This window comes from Leptinotarsa decemlineata, unplaced genomic scaffold (assembly GCF_025532065.1).
Source record: "Leptinotarsa decemlineata unplaced genomic scaffold, Ldec_3_MD MMD2_tig00000251_RagTag_RagTag, whole genome shotgun sequence".
NCBI classification, from domain to species: domain Eukaryota; kingdom Metazoa; phylum Arthropoda; class Insecta; order Coleoptera; family Chrysomelidae; genus Leptinotarsa; species Leptinotarsa decemlineata.
In genome coordinates this window covers 3,277,492-3,300,550 of record NW_027412547.1, presented here as the reverse complement: position 1 = coordinate 3,300,550, position 23,059 = coordinate 3,277,492, and the positions used below count along the sequence as shown (strand labels likewise).

The 23,059-nt window shown below is 34.0% G+C and overlaps 2 protein-coding genes across 4 annotated transcripts in view; one reads left to right on the top strand and one right to left on the bottom strand.

Moving 5' to 3' along the window:
* The first annotated feature begins 1,602 nt into the window (after positions 1-1,602).
* Positions 1,603-8,721, top strand: LOC111512350 (uncharacterized). Its single transcript, XM_023168456.2, has 3 exons — positions 1,603-1,762; positions 5,226-5,533; positions 8,467-8,721. The coding sequence occupies exons 1-3, from the start codon at positions 1,706-1,708 to the stop codon at positions 8,645-8,647; spliced, it is 546 nt and encodes a 181-aa protein (XP_023024224.2). The 5' UTR covers positions 1,603-1,705; the 3' UTR covers positions 8,648-8,721.
* Positions 8,722-13,161: 4,440 nt separating this feature from the next.
* LOC111512347 (cytochrome P450 4C1) overlaps positions 13,162-23,059 on the bottom strand; it is a 49,133-nt gene continuing 39,235 nt past the window's right edge. For all 3 annotated transcript variants that reach the window (XM_074173529.1, XM_074173530.1, XM_074173531.1), the window contains 4 exons: positions 21,580-21,648; positions 19,968-20,133; positions 19,634-19,813; positions 13,162-13,432 (listed from right to left, as the gene is read on the bottom strand). In XM_074173529.1, the coding sequence (XP_074029630.1) occupies positions 13,269-13,432; positions 19,634-19,813; positions 19,968-20,133; positions 21,580-21,648 (579 nt within the window). In that variant the 3' untranslated portion in view covers positions 13,162-13,268. The remainder of the gene's footprint in view (positions 13,433-19,633; positions 19,814-19,967; positions 20,134-21,579; positions 21,649-23,059) is intronic.

Below are 23,059 nucleotides of genomic sequence, written 5' to 3'. Positions count from 1 at the left end.
AAAAAGCGGTTGGTATTTTTTGTCGTCACCTACTATTTTAAATTCGTAGATTTGAATTTTTAGTTTGACGTGAGAGAAAAATACAAAATGCATTTGAACGAAATTCATAATTTAGTGAAAGTAAGAAATAATTCAATTCTATATTCGGTTCAAGTAGGAGTGTTTGCAGCAACAATACGTTGTACTAATTGCAATGAAGAGTGCAAATTAAATTATGACACTTTATGGTATAGATGCAATAGAAAGCGAATTATGAAAATTGCAACATTTGTTGCAATTTTAGGAAAAGTGCCAAAAATCAATTTACGAGCTGAAGAATGAAGGCAAAAACCATTTGAATTACTTTAGGAATGAATATTGACTGTATCAGTCGTACCAATCATATCATTAACCTTAAAAACGTAAAATACAGTGATATGTAACCAAAAAGCAGCTCCGTATATTTTTAACATTTTTATAAGAAAAATGTTGATTATTGAAGTGAAAAGTGTTAAAGAAGGAGGAATAAGGTGTAAAGGTGACCTAGTGAATAAATGCTTTTGTTTTTAAATAGTTTATTTGGTGAAAAAGAAGGCTGAAAAACTTTTTAAATAAGGGAAAGCGCCGCTTTTTTCTTTCGGATTCGTAATCTACGCATCAAAATACGTAAGTACAGTCAAAAATTTTTTCAAAATCGCCGGGTGTCCACAAAACGAAAATTTACCCTGGAGGTGTATTTTCCAACTCTAAATCTTCGTATTTCATTATATTCAATAACTAATAAATCTGAACTGTTAATACTATAACAATCAACAATAAAACTATTTTCGTTGGGTAAGTTGACAGCAATAATCATGCAGTGCTTCGGTTTTGTTGTTATGGAAACGCCGACAATGGGCTACTTTGATATTGCACGCAAATCGTTGGCGTAGCGTTGTCAACATGGAGAACGAGTCATATGAATCTGACATGTAACAATTCATGACTGACTTGGGTTATCGTAATAACAGTGAGGAATTATTTCTCACTGTAATGGTGGATATTTCTCACTGCGTGAGAAATTTTTCGTTTTGAACGTATGAAAGCGATGAGAGAAGTGACACATTGTATAGCATCCGTAGAAAAACGATTTTCTATTTGACCTTCGACCGTATCACAACGCCATTGGGAGTCTTCTCTGTTTTTGACGAAAACTGATTTGAGTTTATTATCGATCACTTTCAAATTTTTCTCATGGGGAATATGATATGTGGTAAAGGCATGAAAATTCACCACGGAATAAATTGATTCCATAATTTCTATGTAAATTGGAAACATTCAACGTCATTATGCATTTCTATAAACTGGTCAATAAACTGAGTCATTCAACATTACTGGGTTTTTTCTCTAGTCTGAAAATTCCAATACTCTCAATATCAATTTTACTGTGTGACAGATACATTTCTGTGTTTTTTGGGAAAAAAAGATTTTGACCTCCATTCAAAAATATTTGGTAATCTTTGTTATATTACATCTAGCCAAAGAAAATATCTTTCAATACATTTCAATAATGGGGCTGTGCGTAATAACTGAATCAGTTTATTGATAGATATTACGTTGAATTTGTGGTGATGATGACGTTTTTCAGGAAACTGAGGTTTTCATTCATCGCCAAATGATACAAGCACCTATCAATAGCCTATAGATATATATCCACGAAACGAAGTTAAGAGCTGTAATTACGAACATGACAAAAAAAGCAATGTTATATTATTTGCTTTTGCTGATTCCAGTAATTCATGGGGTAAGTTATATTTCACTATAAGTATGTAGTAGTAGTAGTATTTCTTAATTTTTTTTCTGATTGATTCGGCCGTTACTTGATGAAGATCCATAGTAATTTCAAAAACTACACCTCACGATTTGATCTTCACAAACTTTATTTGAAAAATACATCACAACATGTTTTTCACAAACTTTATTTGAAAAATACATCACAACATGTTTCGCTAGCACAGTAGCTTTCTCAAATGTAACATTCATACACTTGAGCTAGCGAAACATGTTGTGATTATATTTTTTCAAATAAAGCTTGTAGAGATCAAATCGTGAGATGTAGTTTTTAAAATTTCTTTGTTTCTCCAGGTTTATACAAATAAAAATAGAAATGTGTCAGATGCGTCATAAAAATACGCATTACAAAGGTTCTCATGATAAAATAACATTAAAATAAATAACAATAAAAGAGAAGAAAAAGCGAATTGTTCACAGATACAGATTGAAATGCGCATTAAAAACTACATTGAATATTATAATGAAAGTATGCTGTGGATATAGATCGATTAGTGTAGGTTAGAGTACTCGTTAATAGAACAAAAACGATTTTTCAGTAAAAACAACTTTGCCTCATTTTTGAACGAATTCAGACTTGTGAGGTTTCTGATGTCGATACGAAGATTATTATATAATTTCATTGGCATTATCATGTTCACATGACAAATCAATTTTTTCGAGAATAACTTGCCAAATATTATTTTTGATTATCTCAATGCAGATCAATGAGGATCATTCCACTGCGATTTTCTACCAAAAACGTAAATATTGGAGGTCCAAAATTCAACTGTTTGAAAAATAAAACAGACTTCGAACTTAGGAATAGGAAATTAATGAAATAATGAAGGCTTTGTGATATTTATTGTGATTATTCATTTCGGATATTTTCTGCAGCTCATAACATTTTGCTTTTCCACAGTATCAGTGATCACATTCATTAATCCACTGGCTCTTTCCTTCTCATTGTTTACTGTTCAGATTCCGTTCCTTTTCCGTTCCAGTCTTATTCTGATATTTGTGCGAACTGATCCCAAAAATGTCTTTACCGATTTTGTAACAATTTTCACCTTCATATGGTAGTGATAGTAACTCAACATTACTATGAATGTTAGGTGATCTATTTTAGTCGGTTTAGAACAAATCTAAAGCTATAAAACGACCTAGTGTGACTTTTTTAAATCGGAGATTGGAGAATATGGTTGATCCTAAGGTTCTTAGATCCTGTTGTTTTGGACTGTTTCACATTCAGAGTTGGGGAAACTCCTATCATGCCCTCAGAATATTCATTCTCCAAAAAAGAGCTGTGGAACTCACCAGTACCATATTTATTTCAAATATAATTTTCAACTGTCTCCAAAGAATTCTCTCAAACTGAATCTAAATAACATTTCCATAAGAAGTCGTATTCTTAAGTTTGATCAATGATAATACAAAATGAAGTTTCTTTTGTAGAGTCAATGTTTCAATACTCTTGAGAATGTTCTCTAGTTGTGATTCTTGAGTCAAGTATTTTTACCTAAAGAAACAAATTGTTCCTTCAGATGATTCAAATGATGGAAAGTTTTCATCATTTGAAAGTGAGGAAAATTGTTATAGAGAATCGTCGACTCTCTAATACCAACTATATTCTACATATTAAATGCTTGATATACCTAATTTTACAATTTAAAGTACCTACATTTCAAGTCACTGATTTTACCTAAGTTTGTAATTATCTGAGCACATGTCGCAGTTTCCACATTTGAAAAAATATTATTCAATTCTAATTAATCATTCAGTAAATTACCAGAATTTCTGAATCTATTGATTTCTAAGCATTCTAGAATATTGAGTTTCAAACTCTCCTCTTCTGAATGTAACACCTCGTACTCATGGTTGAACTCATGTCCTCCTGCTAAAAGGTGGTTTGCAAATGTGGAATTGGTCTTTCTATTTACAAAACTGATTATATGCTCTTCAATTCTTCATGGAAATGTTCTCCCTATTTGGCCAATACACAGTTTTGGGCAAGAGCCACAAGTCAGCTTACATACTCCTGATCTATCCGACACCAAAGTTATGTCTCTATTGTTTTTAATAAATTTACTTAGACTACGTTCACGCACTCTTTCTTCAAAAAACGGGCAATATTATTGGTTGGTTCACCCAAATATGACAATGTCCTATAAATGACGTTATCACACCTTGAATTTGGGTATACCTGGTCCATGACTTGCTTTTGCAGTTTTTTGGAAAGAATGGAGTCTATAATATTTAATTTATAAACGTTGTTGGCCGCGATTTGTTTGATCAAACTCAGCTCTTTCTGGAAAATACTTTCAGACAGTAGAATATTCAATAGTCTGTGGAACATACTATTGAATGCAGCAGCAATTTTATGTTGGTAAGGATGTGTGGAGAAATTATGTATTATAATGTCCGTGTAAGATGGTTTGCGGAAAATTGAGAGGGAGGTCAATAATTCAATAAATTCCCTTGACTCAATCATTACAATAAATATGAATTTGCATGTTTTTTGAACATGTTAGTTATGGATTTTTATCAAGTATCGATCAATTCCATCATATATTAAAAATTGCACGCCAAGTTCGATCAAATGTCGAGGTTTTGCACACTCTTAATTTCGATTATCGTGGCGTATTCAATTAGGACTTATTCTCGCATTGTCGTACGGTTAAAAAGGAGTATTATCTTGAAGCTATGCGCCATTTGTAAGACGCCATACCGTATCCACCAGATTAGGCCCCCTGCTACTTTTTTCTGTTCATTGAATTGAAGAGACCCATGAAAAGACGGCGTTTTGTGACGACTGAGGAGATAAAAACCGAATCGCTGATAGAGCTCAAGGCCATACCAAAAATATGCATATCAGACCTGCTTCGAGGATTGGAAAAAAGCTGTATCAAGTGTATTATATCTAAGGAGGACTACTTTACTTTATTCTCAGGAATCGACAAATCTCCGCTTTCAGGGATGAGAACGGTGCCCTCTCGACAAATCAATCCGGAATCGTCTGCTCTCCGTCCAGACATTAGTTGAAAACTCGGCGGTGGATGCTTGGTAGCTTTTTCCACCAATAAGTGTTTAGCCTATCTGGGCCTGAAGCAGTAACGTTCTTGGAACCCACAAGGGTTCTTCGAACGTAATATGAGTTTACCGGGTTGCGCAGTTAATTGAGCTAAGGCGGCTGTCGAAGGTCTCTGCGAAAAGCTTTGAACATCGCTCGGGCTGGAGTGTGTAAGTTGGTAAGCTGCGGCTATCCATAGATGTCCTTCCAGAAGCATTCTACATGATCTGCGGTCGGCGGATTATCCACAACAACATCATATGACACCAATTTTCCAAATTCTAGGTTGATCGGGCCTACTATACCCAGTACCTCTCGATGAAACATTTTTTTTTGAATATTATAAAAATTAATTTTTTTGTTTCAGATCAAATACTCTCATCATAATCTATATGGAGCAGAGAAAATAGGATGTTTCTCAAACATTTGTTGGGATAATCATTCTTACCCAATCGAGAAAATCAATCAGAAAATGTCTGAATCCAACCTTGAGGATACCGTTGGATATTTGGATGGTCTGGAAACTGTTCAAAAGCCCTTGGGCTCTTGCAGTATGTGCAATATGATACTGAATATGCAGGTGAAACCACTCTCAATAATAGAGGAAGGAAAAAAGTATTTCATTATACATTCTAGAAATTACAAGCAGACTGAAATCACTTTGAATGTTTGTAGGTATGTATATCACCTGGGCTGAAGAGCCTACGGAAGAAAACGTATTTTTTTGTTCAAAATTGGCTTTAATTATTAACATAATCTCCATCAAGAGCCACTCAATCATTTCAGCGCTGCTCCAATATTTCAATACCACTTTTGTAGAACGATTTATTTTTGCCTCAAAGTAGGCCTCAGTTTCAGCAATATCCTCTTCATTCGAGCGAAATTTCTTACCGGTGAGCATTTTTTGAGGTCTGCGAACAGCCAGTAGTCGCTGGGAGCCAAATCTGGCGAATATATATGCCGGAGCAATTCAAAGCCTATTTTATGCAATTTTGCCACCCTTTTTAATGATATGTGACATTATGCATTGTCATGATGAAGCTTTTTTCACAAATTGGGTTGTTTTTACACAATTTCGGCATTCAAATACTCCAATAACGCTATATAATAGTCACTGTTGATGGTATTCCCCTTCTCAACATAGTCGATGAATATTACACCACGCACATTCCAAAATACCGAGGCCATAACTTTTCCAGTTGTTTGTTGTGCTTCTGAGCGCTTTGGACGAGGTTTACCAGTTGCTCTCCACTAAGATGACGATCGTTTTGATTCCAGAGTGAAGTGATGGATCCATGTTTCAATAATTATCACATATCAACGCAAACATTGCTGTTTACTTTGTTCAAACATGGCCAAAAACTGCTCAGGGCGCGGCACCCACTTTGAACAGAGTTTTTTCATAGTCAAATGCTCTTGCAATATAAAACCAACACGTTTTTTTATATCTTTTTTAATATCTTCGCAATGTCAGCTGGACTGACGTAACTACACTTTTTGATTATTCAAAACGATTTTGTGGATTTTTTTATGTTTTCTGGTGTTACTGACTAATTTGTACGTCCACTGCGTTCTGCATCATCGGTGTCTCTACGACCACGTTTGAAGTCAGCAAACCAACGTTGAATTGTTATTTCTGATGGAGTGGGGTTCTTATAACACTTTTCAAGCCATCGCTGCGCTTGAACGATATTGTTTTCTAGCTATTTACCGCTGAGGAGATCTCTCGTACGGAGCCGATCCTGGCAGCAGCATCGGGTCACGTTTATGATTAACATACATTGTCATCGGTTCTGGACCAGCATGCAAAGTTTCAGGTCAATCGGATACCGAGAAGTGGGTCAAATTGAACTTGCAAGATTTATTAACATACATACAAGTCAAGTTAAATGAAAGCTTTAAAAGAACAAAACTCTACATTCAAATACATTTTTCAAACGTACAGGTAGGAATATTTCTCACAGTGAGCTGAAGGGATTTCAACAGATGACTATCTGAAATTGAAAATTGATTATTCTCAAGGTTGTAATCCAAGATGAAAAAAATTAAATAAACAGTGAGTTTCTGGCAAATGGACAATTTTCTCTTGCTTTCGATTTGTTGGAAAATTTCCCTTGTTAAATATCCGCATCATCTGAAACCTACATAACACGTGTCTAATTAAAAAAACTTTTATCATATAGCGATGAACAGAAATTAGCAAACTAGGAAAAAATTCATTCAATTGTTTATTGAAATTTGAATTCATGGCATTTCAGTTTTCAAAAATTTTACATTAATTTTTGAAGCCAACATCTTGATTTTTCCGAATTAAAAAGACTAACTTGATTGAACTTTTCACGTTATTTCACGGTGAAACCAATTTTTTTCACAGTTTTCTATGGATAAAAACTATGCCTGCTATTTTCAAAATTGAAGTTTTTGAAACAGGGCAAGAAAAGTGAATAACAGTAGTTATTCACTATTCATATATATATATATATATATATATATATATATATATATATATTTGTATCAGTTTATTTTGGGAAATCATGGGGAATGTTGAAATACCTTATTGTTGTTTTTCTGCCTTCTAAGTATCGGACAGCATCTATATTCGAAAAAGGGTTATTCAACGTTTGTTTGAAGGTATAAATTGATATGAAATACCTGAAAGAAACTGTGAAATGAATTGAAAAAGAGATTAGCTGAAAAATAACAATTATATTAACCAAAAAACTGAAATTTCAATGAAATAAAATACAAGCAACGACCAAAAAAAAATTAAACTAATAACACGAGACGAAAATTATAAAATTATTGACAAGAAATGAAAATTAAAAGATTCCAAACCAAAATACTTCACAGCTATTTCATTTCTTGTTAATAATGTCTTAATTTTCATCTCGTGTTATTAGTTTTTTTTTGATTTTTTGATTGTTGCTGTAAATTCAGATTTTTTGCTTAATATAATTGTTATTTTTCAGCTAATTTCTTTTTTAATTGTTTACGGTTGGCGGTTCGGTAGCCAGGCGGTTCGACGTGGGTGCTTTGTTCACTTACTCGAATTGACTGCCGTGTTGGTCGGTGGTTCAAGTCCCAGTCGGAACGATCGATTTTAACTTGCTATCGTTCAACCCGTGTTAGGAATCACACGTTTAAACGTGAGGTCTCGTTGATCCTTAGCTCGCACAAATTTCGACTTCTGAGGGATGTCGTTCGTAGGGGTGCGACAGCTGGTTAACAGATTATTTTTTTTATTTTTTTTTCAGATTCTTTCAGGTATTCTTTCAGGAAACTAATCGACTTCGTTAAGAAGCTGGGTTTATTTAGTAGAGTGTTATTAGGTGTGAGCCATAATAAACCCTTGCGGGTTGCGGTGAAGGGTCGAATAGACCCACTGACTTAACCTAACCTAAGCTAACACTTTAGAGTAACAATTTAATGAAATGTGGAGCTACAAAAACACACGATATGAAAACAGACAAACATTTTGAAACAACCTAATACAAATAAAAAATTCTATGAAAGAATTGAGTGGGAACTTAACGAATAATTTATTTCTTATAATATCTGGCGAAAGAAGCAATTTTCATATTTCTTGACTTGAGTTATTTATTTTACAGCATTGATCAGTCCAACTCGAACTGTAAAAATGGCTGGATTCCACTTGATCATGAAAAAGAATGTAGGCAGAAATCCACTTCAATGACTGTTCTTGCATACGACGAGACGAAAAATGAATTTGTAGGTAAAACTTTTTCGTATCCCAGTGCCTGCGAGTGCATCGTGAAAAGTATTTACTGAATTTTGTTGTATGACTATCAGTAATGAATATTCAATTTAAAATCAGTCTTCCGAATTAAAACTTCGTTTTCCCATCTATTTGTTTTATTAGTGAAATTTTTAATTATCTGGGTGAGAACAACAAGTTGATAAGAGTCTTATTATTATTGAATTTTCATCATAGGAAACATAGGTATTGATGATTCACTTTTTTTTTTTGACAGGTTAACCAAATTTTATTTACAAAAATGAGAAGTTGAAAAAAATTACAAAATTGAAGAAACTAAAAGTTAAACTTTCCCTCGGTTATCTTAAAGGCGCGATTTTGTTCCATCCTTTACATAAAAGAGGACGTATGCTTCTCCACTCACAAGCGACTTTGGTGAAATTGGTGACACGTGTGAATCGTTGTATTTGTGCCACGCGCTAGTATACGGGTGTCTGCAGTATGCTGTATAATGTCCTCTGTTAGTAGTCCCACTGTGATTTAAAAGTGCATATAGATTATAACAAGTAGCCACATTTTCTCCTGCAAAATTGTCCATATCCAATCCTTCTAGAGGAAATTCGATGACATCATTCAATTTGCCTCTACTTTCCGTTGGAGAGAATCTTTTTAAATGTATTACTAAAATATAGGGAAACTTGTGGATTGATAGGGACTTTATGCATTTTCTCCTTTCCTTGCATTTCGAACACGTCGGTTTTTCAATTCCATCCAAAGTTTCTTCTCTTGTAAAATAATCTAAGCATTGCCACAAACTCAATTGGTCGGTTCTTTTTGGTATGGAGAGAGACAAATCCCAGAAAGGATCAAATGTTACTGAAGAGTATCCACAGTGTGTGCATTTCATCGTGGATTTCAATTGGCCAACGAAATTATCTACAATCTTAGAGTTATGCATCCTCAAATATATGAGCCATGACTCTTGTGCATTTCCGCTGTCGCTCAATTTTTCGTCAATCTCCGTTAAGATTGGTTTAGGTTTCTCATTAATTATATTAACCTCTTCATGTAACCCTTCTAAAAGATAACGGAGAAACTCCTGGGCGTCTTGATGGGAATTACCCATGAATCGAGGAGCAAAACTTTGAATCTGATTTTTTAAGGAGGCTGTATTTACTACTTTATCAAATGAATTTTCTGACCACAACTCCTTGATGACTTCTGAAAACGATTTTATTAAAGCTCCTTTCATACTAGAAATACTAGTATTGATATCTTTCATGAATTCATCCTTGTCTGCGAAACATCAATATCGAAATTCTTTCTTTCGAAGATGGTCAATATACAGGTTGATTCAAAAGAACTTTGACAAACTTCAGGAGGTGATTCCTCACAATATTCTAATATGAATTGTCCAGATAAATAAATGCCAGGAAATGCTTCGTTTCCAAGATACAGGATGTTGAAGTTTTATTTTTATTTTCGTGTTTTTCAAATAACTTTTGAAATACTGAACTTAATTGAACGAACCTTGATAATAGAAGGTTTTTGAGGTGTCAAATTCGAACCTGATGTTCTTATTGCTCTTACTCGTAGGGGGCGCCACCTACATGTCTTTTTCTTTTTTAAAGGTTCATAACTTTTTTGAGCGTACTTCTAGCACATTTTTCAGTAAAAAAATCGATTCCTCTATCATATCTACGTAAATAAGCTACCCTTGTTACTAGTCGCTGTAAGCAACCGTTTTCTAAATATTTGGACTTGAAAACTTCTAATCGATTATTTGATAATCGATGCATGTTGAAGTTATTATGAATATTTTGCATTTTTCACAAGAATGCTTTGGAAATAAATTTGACTTTTGTGAGTAGTTTTGGTAATTACATATTTTGTGACAGTTAGACGTTTTGTTGAAGTTTCCGTAGGTAGAAGTAGAAAACACTTATTTTGACAAAAAGGATTGTTTAAACAATAATGCTCATTTAGCCGATATGCATTTCGTTTATGGCCTTGCGGATGGCAATGCGCGCGAAGCAAGACGTATTTACCAGGAGCGATTTCCTAATCGAGTACTGCCTTCAGCTCCAACATTTGCTAGTCTCCACCGTTGTTTGGCAGAAACAGGTAGCTTAAGAGGGCAGCTAATATTATTGGAAGACAGCAGTCCGAACCCCAGAATTGGAAGAAGCTGTTTTGAACGCTCTCGAGGAGAATCCAGAAACAAGCACAAGAGTAATTGCTGAAGCTGTCAGTTCTACTCAGTCCACAGTCTGGAGAATTATCCACGATCAACAATTTTATCCATACCATATTCAAAAGGTACAAGCTCATCACAGCGTCATCACATGGTGTTAGAAAAATAGTATCACCCACAGTATTCACATTTTGAGTTATTACCTCCTGTGCTTCTTGCCTGATTTTATGAGCCATTTTTTCACCCACGGTTGAGTAATGGTCAATAAATACAATAGCAATATCGAGTTTGTTAGTGATTATTGAATTATCTTCTGTTTTTATTACTTCCAGTTCGATAGTTTGACTTTTTTATGCTTTCCTGAAAAAGTAGATTATAGTACTTTTGGGTTATTTCTATTCTCTGTTACTTTATTGTTATAGTATAGTCTATCCATTCCCAATTGGAACGGCAATAAAAATAAGAGTACAGTCATGAACATTTCTTGCCTGTGGCCCCTAGTCGCCCAAGTAGTTAGTAAACGTGCTATCAGATGTAGTCGAGGAATAAATGCTCGGCTAGCTGGACTGGCTGAATACTAATTTTTTGTCCGTTTCACAATATTTCTTCATCAGTGCCGTGTGTTCGTGGGGGTTAGGTGAGGTAGTGAGTGGTTTTGCAAACCTATTTTTGAAAACTTTTTCTAGAGATCAATTACCCTTCAGGAGAAGCAAACTGGTACTGTATCTAAAGACACGGGTTAGCTGTTAATATACCTTAAGTTTTTTGGTCCGATGTGGACTTTGTTTGTTAAATGATGATTATCCTAATTGATTTTTCGCTAATTAACTAGTGGAACCACTACCTGCAAATTAATTTGTCAACAATAGATTAAAAAGCGGACTAAAACATATGTATGTGAGAGTATTCTATACAATGAATATACATAAACTGTTAACAATAACTTAGCGTAATGAATTGAATACAGCACAGATAATACAACCAAGATAATTACAGTGTCTTTGACCTACCAATTTTGGCATCTTGGAGCTAAAAATGTATTTTCTTTTCTACGGGTATTACCTATACATGTGGTTTCATTTTTATTTTGTTCTCAACGACTTTCAGAATAATCTTCTGGCAGTATAGCTGCCGTGTATCTAGGACATTACTTTCTTCAAATGAGATGTCTCTGGAGAACGTTCTACCTTTACCTTCTACCTTTAATTTTCAGAATTAGAATTATCAGTATGGTGCAGCCAAATGTAACTTTCATATTTGTTTTATTTCCTGAACCCGGATATCACGCAGGTAGCTATAGCTGCCTCCGTGGTGATTTTGATAGTTTTCTTGTAAACACAAGGTCTGGTGGCTCCGTGCATTTGTATTTCTTGTATTTCTTTCTTTTGGTAACCAAGTGTTGCCCATCCTTACACTTGACTACACTATATATATATTATTATAAGATGATGATGATGTAGATAAATCATTTTTAATTGATTTGTGTTTTGTAAAATATCATTTTTTTTTATTTTTATTATTATCGTAATTATCATTTTATGAAAATTTTACTCGGCTAGACTCTTACGTTGAGTTTAAATCCTATACCTCAGTGTATAGAGATCTTCCTCAACCTCTCAGGTGGATTCAGGCAAAAGCACAACAATTACTTACCAAACTTTGATTTTTCTAGTAGATTTCACCTGTGGAAAAATTTTGAAAAAGACACAATTGTTGTCAGGAAATATAGAACAGTTTTAATTGTGAAAGTAAAAATATGTTTGATTCAGAAATACATGAATTTGTCAATTGCCAAAAGAGAAAATTCCTTAATTCTACGAAAGTTCTAAATCTATACCGAACAACGAACTATTCAAAATAGAAACACCGAACAAATGTGTTAATTGTCAGTTTATGAATTGCAGGTCACTGTAATTCGGCAGAGTCCAATTTCTGGATTTGATTTCAAGTACTTGTTATTTTCTTACTCAGTTCGTAGGTCTTTTCATTAATATATGCATATATTGTTCATAAATGTTCATAAATGGTTTAAGTAATTACCTTACTTTCCTCCAACGCTGGTGTGTGTGTGTGTGTGTGCTGTGATATTTCTGTGAAGCTGGAACTCGTGGATTTCTTACTCGACTTGGCTGGACAGGTAGGTTTTTTCACTGACTTTATTATTGCTAATCAGTATTTACTACTATTCAGTTTAATTCTTAATTCATGTACTTTATATAATTCAAATTTTACGGAGAGAAAATTTTAGCATCGTGTCTCTTTCGTTGTCTCAAGAAGAATCCCCTTCGTGATGATTTTTCATTTTTATATATATGGCCTCGTTTTTATGCAGAAAAAGAGTTATCATTGGATCCATTACACGCTAAATGTTTCTATTTTCAATAAACAGAACCATCAAATTTCAAAAATATATTTTAACTGAAAGGTATCATCAATATCTCCTTCAATTTCATTACCCCCAAACACAATTCTTACAAGAACATGGAATAATTTATCAATATCTATCGTCTACGTTCTAACCATACTTTCGGACCATTTTTCAATTGGATGGTGAAATGAAATACCACTTCCATTTCCTCTATGGATTTGTATTCTGTGAATATCTTGAACTCTCTGACAACTGTTGCAATAATAATTTTCATGTTGAGAAGAGCGTACTTCCAGCCTGAAAAAGAGATAAGCATTTCTATACGATATAATTCAACAGAAGAATAAGAGCTCCAGTGGCTTGTCGAAATGGAAAAATTGAAAAAGGCGGTATTTGCAAGTCATTTGAATGTCCTGATATGATCTTCGAAATTGTTGAAACCTTTGCAGTCTTTAAGGAACCACACTCGACTCTGGCTTTTCAGATGGAACCACCAGAAAGTTTCCACTTTGTTCGAGTCTACATGTCACTGTAAATACTGTCACATATTATGGGAATGTTGGCTTTCACGGGTGGCGTCAATGTTTTGGTTGGTTTCTGGAGTTTGACGTGATCTTTTTTGGGTATAGTCTGAAACTGTGTCCGATAATTTAGTTGACAACGCGATACTTTCGCCTTTATGAAGTTGTAATGATGAAACTGAGTCAGCTTGGATAGACGCTGAAATGATTTCCATCTTTCGAAGAACTATCCCCTACTTCAGTTTTGTGAATTGCATCCCCAAAAAATTCACACCCAACCCTGTTGATATTGTGGAGACACTTTCATATTTTTTTTTAATTCCACACAAATGAAATTACTTTACTTTAACGGCAACTGAAAATCGGAACATCGAATGTCAGTTAATATATTCCAGTACAGTTGACACAGATTGAAATAGAGTTTTCGATTCATAACATTGTCTTTGTTACTGACTATCAACCAACGCGTTTATTTGTTGCATATGGACGGAGACTCTTGGAGGAATTCGCGCAGAACAGCTCGAGTATATCATAGAAATTTTCGTCATCGGCATCTGTCATTAATAATAATAATAATAATAATAATAAATCTTTATTATTCAGTCAAAAAGCATGAATGTAAGAGTACATTCAAGCAGTTACTGACAAAAACGTCGTAATTAATATAAAACAATTCAAATGATATGAACACAGTCATAAGTTATTAATATAAAAGAAGTGAAATATATAATTATATAGAAATATATAAAATTCATAGAACCTACCGACTAAATTAAAAAAGACACAACAAGAACATATCAGAAAAAGGTTGAAAGTGTCATAGTACGAATGACGAATGTTATTTGGAAACAACAGCACAAATATAACATTTGATTGTCAAAAAGAAAACATTTTTATAAAATATAGTATATTATGTCATAAATTCACTGATACTGTAAATGTTTTTCTCAATAAGTGATGATTTAAATCTGGATTTGAAAATATTAATATTTGGAGTTGTTTGGATAGAGACATTGAGGTGATTAAACACTTCGCATCCCAAATATAAATGACTTTTTTGGTATAGGTTAGTTCTGTGCATAGCAGGCAGAAGATTTCTGGATCTAGTGCCATATTGATGATCTGTTCAGCTCTTACAGATACAAGCATGTCACAGTTAAGATCTTCAGTCGCTTAAAAGCCTCTCAACATGACTGCCTCCAATTTAGTTCTGCAACAATTCTCACAGCAAATTTTTGCAGAGCGAAAACACCAAGAGGTACATGTACTCCAGTCAAGAATACCATATCGCAGATGACAGTTGATGTTTGCATAATAAAAGAATAATAGTATGTTTTCGTGACAATGATTTGATGAGAACTTTAACGCATAATAATTTCTTCTTAACTTTTTACAAAGTATATCGACGTGTGGTTCCCAGCACAATTCATAGTCGATTGTTAGTCCAAGCAACTTGGTCGTTTCACTAGCATATACTTTCATGTCATTGTCTTTGAACATTTGAAACTGTTCCATAGTTCCCCTCAAAGTAAATTTCATCAAAGAGGTTTCAGATACATTTACCGTTAGAAGATTTATTTTGGACCACTCCATCACTTCATTGTATACCATATTGTATACCAAGTTCAGTAGTATCTTCACCAGTTATGAGCAGATTTGTATCATCAGCGTATGACATTACTTGGACTTCAGAGATATCAAGAAGGAAATTAATGAGATCATTAGCATATATTAAAAATAACAAAGGTCCAAGAATTGAGCCTTGGGAAACTCCCTGTTTAACAATGAGAGATTGGCTCTGAGTTGTGTTGATGATTACACTCTGGGATCGATCAGTTGAGTATGATTTCATAAAATTCAAGGCTACACCCCTTATACCATATCGCTCAAGCCTAATTAATAAAAGTTCATGATTAAAACAATCAAAGGCCCGAGAAAAGTCAATAAATAGCCCACCAGTTTCAGTACTTCAGCCATTTGTGAAACCATGCTGACTTGAAGATTGGAGCTTACTCATAGTTAAAATGAAAGCAGTTGATTTCTTATATTCAACTCATGAAGCTTGCTAAAGCTTGATAAATGACTTTCTCTATAGTTTTCCGTGCAGTGGGGGGCACTTTTTTTATATACTCTACTTTACTGGGTTTATGAACCCAGACTTGAGTTTGTCTGGGAAAATCCCTTTTTCTACTGACAAGTTTATTAGATAAGCCAGGGGAAAACTCACTTCATGACCACGTTTTTTAATTATATTAGATATCCCATTATGCCTACATGAATACGTGTTTTCAGGTTATGAATGAAATCTATTACCTCAAATTTAGGAATTGGCAATAAATATTGAACGTGAACAAATAGGTATAATTTTTTGCGTAAATTCAAGATCAAGTCTGACTTTTCCTGGACTGGGTGTAAAATTGAATTTCTCGACCATTTCTCTAGTGGATAATTCTGTTCCGTTCTCTTTTAAGGAAATTTCTGCTACATGTTACACATTACATGTAACTTTCCGTGAAGTGTAACAATAGTTACCCTCTAAATCAGCATCGGCAACCAGATGTGAAGAACTTGTAATGAATATTTTTGCCAATGCTGAAATGAATCCACATGTTTCAGTTCGAGTGTTAGCGAAAGAACTTGGAGTTAGTAAGTGCACGGTTTGTGGCTCAAAGATTTTGAACGTAGGTGAGTATTTATCGCCTGCTTTCAAGTTTTGATATTTGAAAACCCAGATGTCCTAATGATGCTGAAGTAGTGAAAGCACTTTCACTGGTACATTGAAAATACCATATTTGCTCGAACTATCACAACATATCCGGGCAAACAATGATGATTTAGCAACCATATAGTGCTTCTCTCCATGATTCACATAGGAGATGATGAACTCAGGTAAAACCAGCAACAATATTTATATAGTAGAAGCAGATCGTGCAAGGAAAGTCTACTTGCGAACACGTAACAAACATCACTTCACCTGAATAGTAGGGCGCTCTCTAGAGTTAGGTCGGTCGACTTCCGAATACTTAAAGAAATCGCCAGATGATGACAAATGAGACTTCGTCGAAACATCGTGAGATCAATCTCATTGAGGATAATAGCACAGAACACGGATCAAAACCCGGAAACCAGTTAGTCTCCAGCACACATAAATATATATATATATATATATATATATATATATATATATATATATATATATATATATATATATATATATATATATACATATATATAATTAGGTTGTGCTTTAAAAATGATGCCAAATGACATGCATATGACCGATCAAGTGATTTTTCTTCCCTGTCCAATTTGACATTTTTTCCAAAAAATGTTCAGAAAAGCAGTTATTGCTCGAAATTTCGAAAATCGGTAAGGAAAAAAGATTATTGTTTTTTCATTTTTTACCCATATACCAATTTTTAGCTCTCTAGTATAAATTTAGTTTTTTTACAGTTTTTCGAAAATTTGACATTTGCCGATTTCTCAAATTTAGCCAAAACTCAACAAAGTTAGTGCTTTATGCCTAACTTATCTTTCCAATGCATTTTTATTACCAATTGCAATTCTAAATACAACTTATTTCGCAAAAATTTAAAACACCTGAAAAAATTATGCCAAAAATGATGCAAAGTTGATACAGTTTTTAAAAACAGATTTACTAATTACGAAAAATTACAACGAAATTAAACTAAGGGTACTGTGGAAACAATTGAACTGAACTGAATAAGCAAAATATTTTATTGTCATATGACATTTGTTGAATAACTCAAAATAGTGTTTATCAGTTTTAGATTTAAAATAGTTTATTCGTTGTCTAGTGTGTTGTTAAAAATGCTGAATCTTCAAGAGAAAATTGAAATCGTTTTAATATGCGGCGAGAATACCGGTCACCGACAAGTAGCTGATATTTTCAATGCCAGACATCCTGCAAAAAATATTCATCAGTCAACAGTTAGTAGGATAATAGCTAAGTTCAAATATACTGGCTCGGTTGAGAGTAAATTTAGAAAAGCACATCAGCCTTCTAGACATACTGAAGAAGTGGAATTTGAAATATGTTTGGATGCCGTAGAACATAAAAAAACAAGTATTCAAGATATTGCAGATAGAACAGATGTTAACCGAGAGAGTGTACGACGTATTTTACACAAAAATAAATTTACGCCTTATGAACCGAAATTTATCAATACATTAAAAGAAGGGGACTTCGATATGCGCTTGTATTTTTCTTTTTGGTTTCAAGGGGAAAAAGAAGAAAATTATCATTTTCCTTATCAAATTTTATGGACAGATGAAGCGACCTTCTCTTCAAATGGCGTTGTGAGCTCGCAAAACTACAGGTGGTGGGCAAAAGAAAACCCACATTTCGTAATCGAATGTCGAGACCAATATTCGTTTAAGACGAATGTATGGTGTGGCATATTAAACGATCAAATTATAGGATCATACTTTTTTAGACATAATTTAAATTCTGCGGACTACCTACACTTTGTGAATACCGAACTATCTGAAGTTTTGGATAATATGCCCCTTCAAGTAAGAAATGTTGTGTGGTATCAGTGTGATGGTGCACCTATTCATACTGCAAGGGTGGTTAAAGAGCGTCTTTTGGAAATATTTAGGGGCAAATTAATCAGTCGCAATATGGAACACTTTTGGCCGCCTAGATCTCCTGATATAACCCCACTAGATTTCTTTTTGTGGGGTTACTTAAAACAAAAGGTGTATAAGCAAAGACCTTTTCGAGATATAAATCATTTAGAGGCAGTTATTCGAGAATGTGTTGTAAGCAAGAAACCCCGTAGTATAAAGAATGCAGTTGAAGATGTTTTAAAAAGGACAATTGATTGCATTGAACGTGGTGGTAGGCACACCGAAATGTGACTTTTTAGTTTGTATTTCTATTGGTATTTACATGGTTTAGGCATATGTTTCGATTTGATTTAGTGTTCTTAATTTAAATTATAACTTTATTTTAACAGATGTTTGTTAGAATTTTTTACGGTTTAGTTTTCTAGGCAACAAAATCTAAATTGATTTCTGAAGTAATTTTGTTCATTCATACCTCATAAAAGATATTTAGTAAATGTGAAATTACTTTCGTATAATTCCTTCCCTTAGTTTAATTGCGTTGTAATTTTTCGTAATTAGAAAATCAAAGTTTAACTGTTTGAAAAGTGCAGTAAAGAATACATTATTGACTTTTCATTGATATTGTTTTTTAATTATGCTTATGTATCAAGCTATTTAGCAAAGAGTAGAAATAAAGTGAAATATTTATCTGTTTCTAAAAACTGTATCAACTTTGCATCATTTTTGGCATAATTTTTTCTGTTGTTTTAAATTTTTGCGAAATAAGTTGTATGTAGAATTGCAATTGGTAATAAAAATGCGTTGGAAAGATAAGTTAGGCATAAAGCACTAACTTTGTTGAGGTTTGGCTAAATTTGAGAAATCGTCAAATGTCAAATTTTCGAAAAACTGTAGAAAAACTAAATTTGTACTAGAGAGCTAAAAATTGGTATATGGGTAAAAAATGAAAAAACAATCACTTTTTCTTCTTACCGATTGTCGAAATTTCGAGCAATAACTGCTTTTCTGAACATTTTTTGGAAAAAATGTCAAATTTGACAGGGAAGAAAAATCACTTGATCGGTCATATGCATGTCATTTGGCATCATTTTTGAAGCACAACGTAATGGAGATATCGAAAGTTGCTTGAAGAGATGAACAAAAAAAATCCCATTTGATGCGGACTTTGTGTGTGACACTGTATATATATACCTCTTCCTATAACATGATTGGAATATGTGACCTAACCTTTTCAACTGGGAGTTGGGGTTTGTAGAGAAAGCAGTTTGGCTAATTGTGACATATGATTAGTTTTCAGAAGACAAGTGATGTGTCCTCGTTTTGGCAATACTCCACATGAAAATGTTCGTGTCAGGACTTTCAATATAGTTATAGAAATATTTACCTAAACAATTCCTGGGCCCGTATAAGAAAGGAATGAAAGTGCACGGATGTCTCTTTGCTATTTCCTCTGGTAAAAATCTATCCGGATCAAACTTCAGAGGCTCCGTCCAGTATTTTGGATTTCGATGTATGTAGAGCAAGTTAAAAGCAACAGAACTTCCTGCTGGAAGTATAACGTCTCCTGCGGAATAAAACGGATGAGAACTCATGAAAATAACAAAAAACAAATCAATTGTATACGTCCTTCTCTTATGAGTGGAGGATTTTTTATACCTGCTGTCAGTGAAGTCGTACTTTCTGAATTTGACAGGCAGAATGAAAAATTTCACACTCACCAAGATTTATGTCTTCCTCTATTCTTCTTGCAACAAGTGCTGCTATTGGAAAAAGTCTTAGATTTTCTTTAATAACTCTCTCGGTATACTTCATTTTTGGTAAATCAAAGGCTTCAACGTTACGATCAGGGCCCAGTATATCGATCATTTCTTCGTAGATTTTTTGCTGTAGGTATGTTAAAATGAAATGGCATAAATATACGAACTAATTTCTTTTTAAGCGGATCTAACTCTTGCTAACTCGGATACGATAAGACCTACGAGGTCTAGAATATCTGTAGTTGCTTCTGGAAATATTCGCCAAAAACTGGAATTATCGAATTTCATTTTTTGACCTCATTTTCGAATGATGTAAAAGAACGACAGAAAAACTTTCGATACTGTTTTGTATTTGTTATGATCTGATTAAAACCAATTCGCAATGCGAAGTTACGTTCATTGAATTTCATCTTCGATTTTATTTTTCAAATATGGACCTGTACTGTAATATACTGCTGAATTTGTTATTGCAGTGGCTGAAAAAATCGATGGAAAAACTACAGTTACGTCTTGAAAAATAATGATGTTGATGATGAAATATAATGAATGGAATGTGGCATTGCAATTGGTTCATACCAGATCATAACAAACATGACAGTATCGAAATTTTTTTATACCATTCAAAGTGGAGGCGGTAGAGCAAAAAAAAAACGTAATTCGAGAATTCTAGATTTTGGCGAATATTTCAAAAATTATCACTTATATTCCTGATCTGAAAAGATATTATTTCAGCTTCCCAAAATAGAAGACTTTCGTTCAATTCAACCGACCTTGAAGGTCTTACCACCTGTAGAACGGCTTGTAGAAACATTTTTTTGTGTTAGTGCTGTCTAAGATGATAAAAAAGATAATGAACTCCAGGTTATTGAAACAATTGAAGACGTCTCTACTTTCGGACAATATGCTAAGTGGGGACACAGCTGTTGAATTGACTAATTGAGAAAATATTCGGTAAATAGAGAACAATCTAGTACATTCGCTGAAATGTTTTGATACAAAACAGAAGATGAATGTTTCCTAATGTTATATTATTTCATAGGCTCAAGTTTCATTTTATGTCATTGGAAAAACATCGAAGAGAGGTTTCAGTTACATTTTTGTATTGACTTTTGAACGGCAAAATTGACTGACCTGTATTATTGTTTTTCATAAATATTTCCGTTCCATGACTAACAACTAAAAGGGCCTGCGTGTTTTATTCAACAGAGCTCAGATGACTGTCTTATTCATACATTATCACCGATGTCTGTAACATGTTCTATACAAAATAACTCCAACATTGGTACAATTTGTGAAAGTATCGTATTTTATCTCACTCCTTGGCGGGTTTCACTTTTTAAACTCTATTTGTTCGGGAAATATTGAAAAATTATCATGATTACTGTAATGAGTTGGGAAAATAATGAATAGATGTGACTGGAAGTTGTTGAATAATGAACGTGATATCCAAAAGTTTGAAAATATGTTGATATGGAAAACCAGTACAGATATGAACGTATGATGGTCCACTAAACTCGGATTTCTGTGTACTCCTGATTTCAGTTTTCTATAAAAAATACCAGAACATTTTTACCTGTACTTCGGGAAACAATCCCAGTAGGCTGAATAGAAAACATATGGAAGATGCCGTGGTTTCACTGCCCTGAAATCAAAGTAGAATTATGAAACTACATACACTACTCGATGTGGAAAAGATTCATTTTCAACTGAAAAACCACCATCTTGATAAAAAGTGAGCCATTTTGGTTGTTGTTGTATTGTTAAGAAAAGTTATTTGAAACGAAATTTTGCATCATTCTATTACTTTCTGAAGATTTGATCAAGACACCAACAAAACATATCTATGACATCTTCGCGATATCACTTCAGGTTGAACTGCGAAATTGTTTTGTTGAATCAATTAAAGTAACCAAACTTCTGAAGGTTCAATTCTCAGTATCCATTCGGGAAAAGCATTAGATATCATTCATATATGATGCGTTTGTTTCAATGTTCTGCTATAAGACGCGAGTTACATGGAAGCAACTATCTAAAAACGTGCCTTATCGACAGGGGCCCAAGACTTTCCAAGAAATGCAGAATCATTACATTTTGAATCTCATCAAAATTGTCTTCATAAAAGTTCATCCTCTGTTCTACTCTCGGAAAGAATAAATACTCTTGTTGAGTTTAAAGTGTTTTCGATTTTTTAAATTTGTTAGAAAACTCTGCGAAGAGTACGCCTGCATATTTTTCAAACCGGGTGACGAATTGACATCCATTTCGGAAGTCAAACACGTTATCCGAACAAAATACGCAATTTCTGTAGATACAGAGGTTTACAGATATCCATATATCCACGATAGTCGTGTCACGAAGTGTTCTGGCTATGTATTGAATCTATTGGAGCCTCTGGTGACACCCTAAATTTTGTTTTATGAGAGAGAGGACATTGGCGGATCAAGATCTTCAGATGATGTGGTGCTGCAGGTTTTCCGGGTTTTCCTGCAGCTGAAAAAGCAAATGCGCCACTGGAATCAATGTAGTCGCCCGAAGCGCCAATTAGCCAATTAATTTTTATTATATTATAATTTTTATCACGGGATCATATAGCCCAAGATCGTCACTGATATGTTGGTGATAACCGGATAGTTGATGGAAAAACTATCGACGACAAATATCCGATCACGAGTATAGCAATCAGAAAAACTTGGATTCAATATTTCTCTGCGCTAGACCTTGATAGCGGATTTTCAAATTGAAAAGAGTTGATATTCAACCGGGAAGACAGCCTTCAACGTGAATAATGGGCACTTCGAGTACTTGAGGATGCCCTTCGGCCTGCAAAATGAGCCTTCAAATTTTCAGAGGGTCATGATTGATGCAACACAAAATTTCCTATATGCCTGATATCATAATTTTCAGTAGCGGCCTTCAGAAACACATTCAAAATCTGATACGAGTTTTATCAAAACTAAGGGAAGCTAGACTAAAAATCAAATTGGATAAATTCAAATTTCTACGCATAGAGCTAGAATTCCTTGGACAGTCAGTCGAGAATCCGGGGCCATTCA

Coding starts and splice junctions, on each gene's coding strand:
- LOC111512350 (XM_023168456.2), top strand. CDS start 1,706: ATGACAAAAAAAGCAATGTTATATTATTTGCTTTTGCTGATTCCAGTA. Junction 1,763..5,225: donor TGATTCCAGTAATTCATGGG/GTAAGTTATATT, acceptor TTTTTGTTTCAG/ATCAAATACTCTCATCATAA. Junction 5,534..8,466: donor ATCACTTTGAATGTTTGTAG/GTATGTATATCA, acceptor TTTATTTTACAG/CATTGATCAGTCCAACTCGA.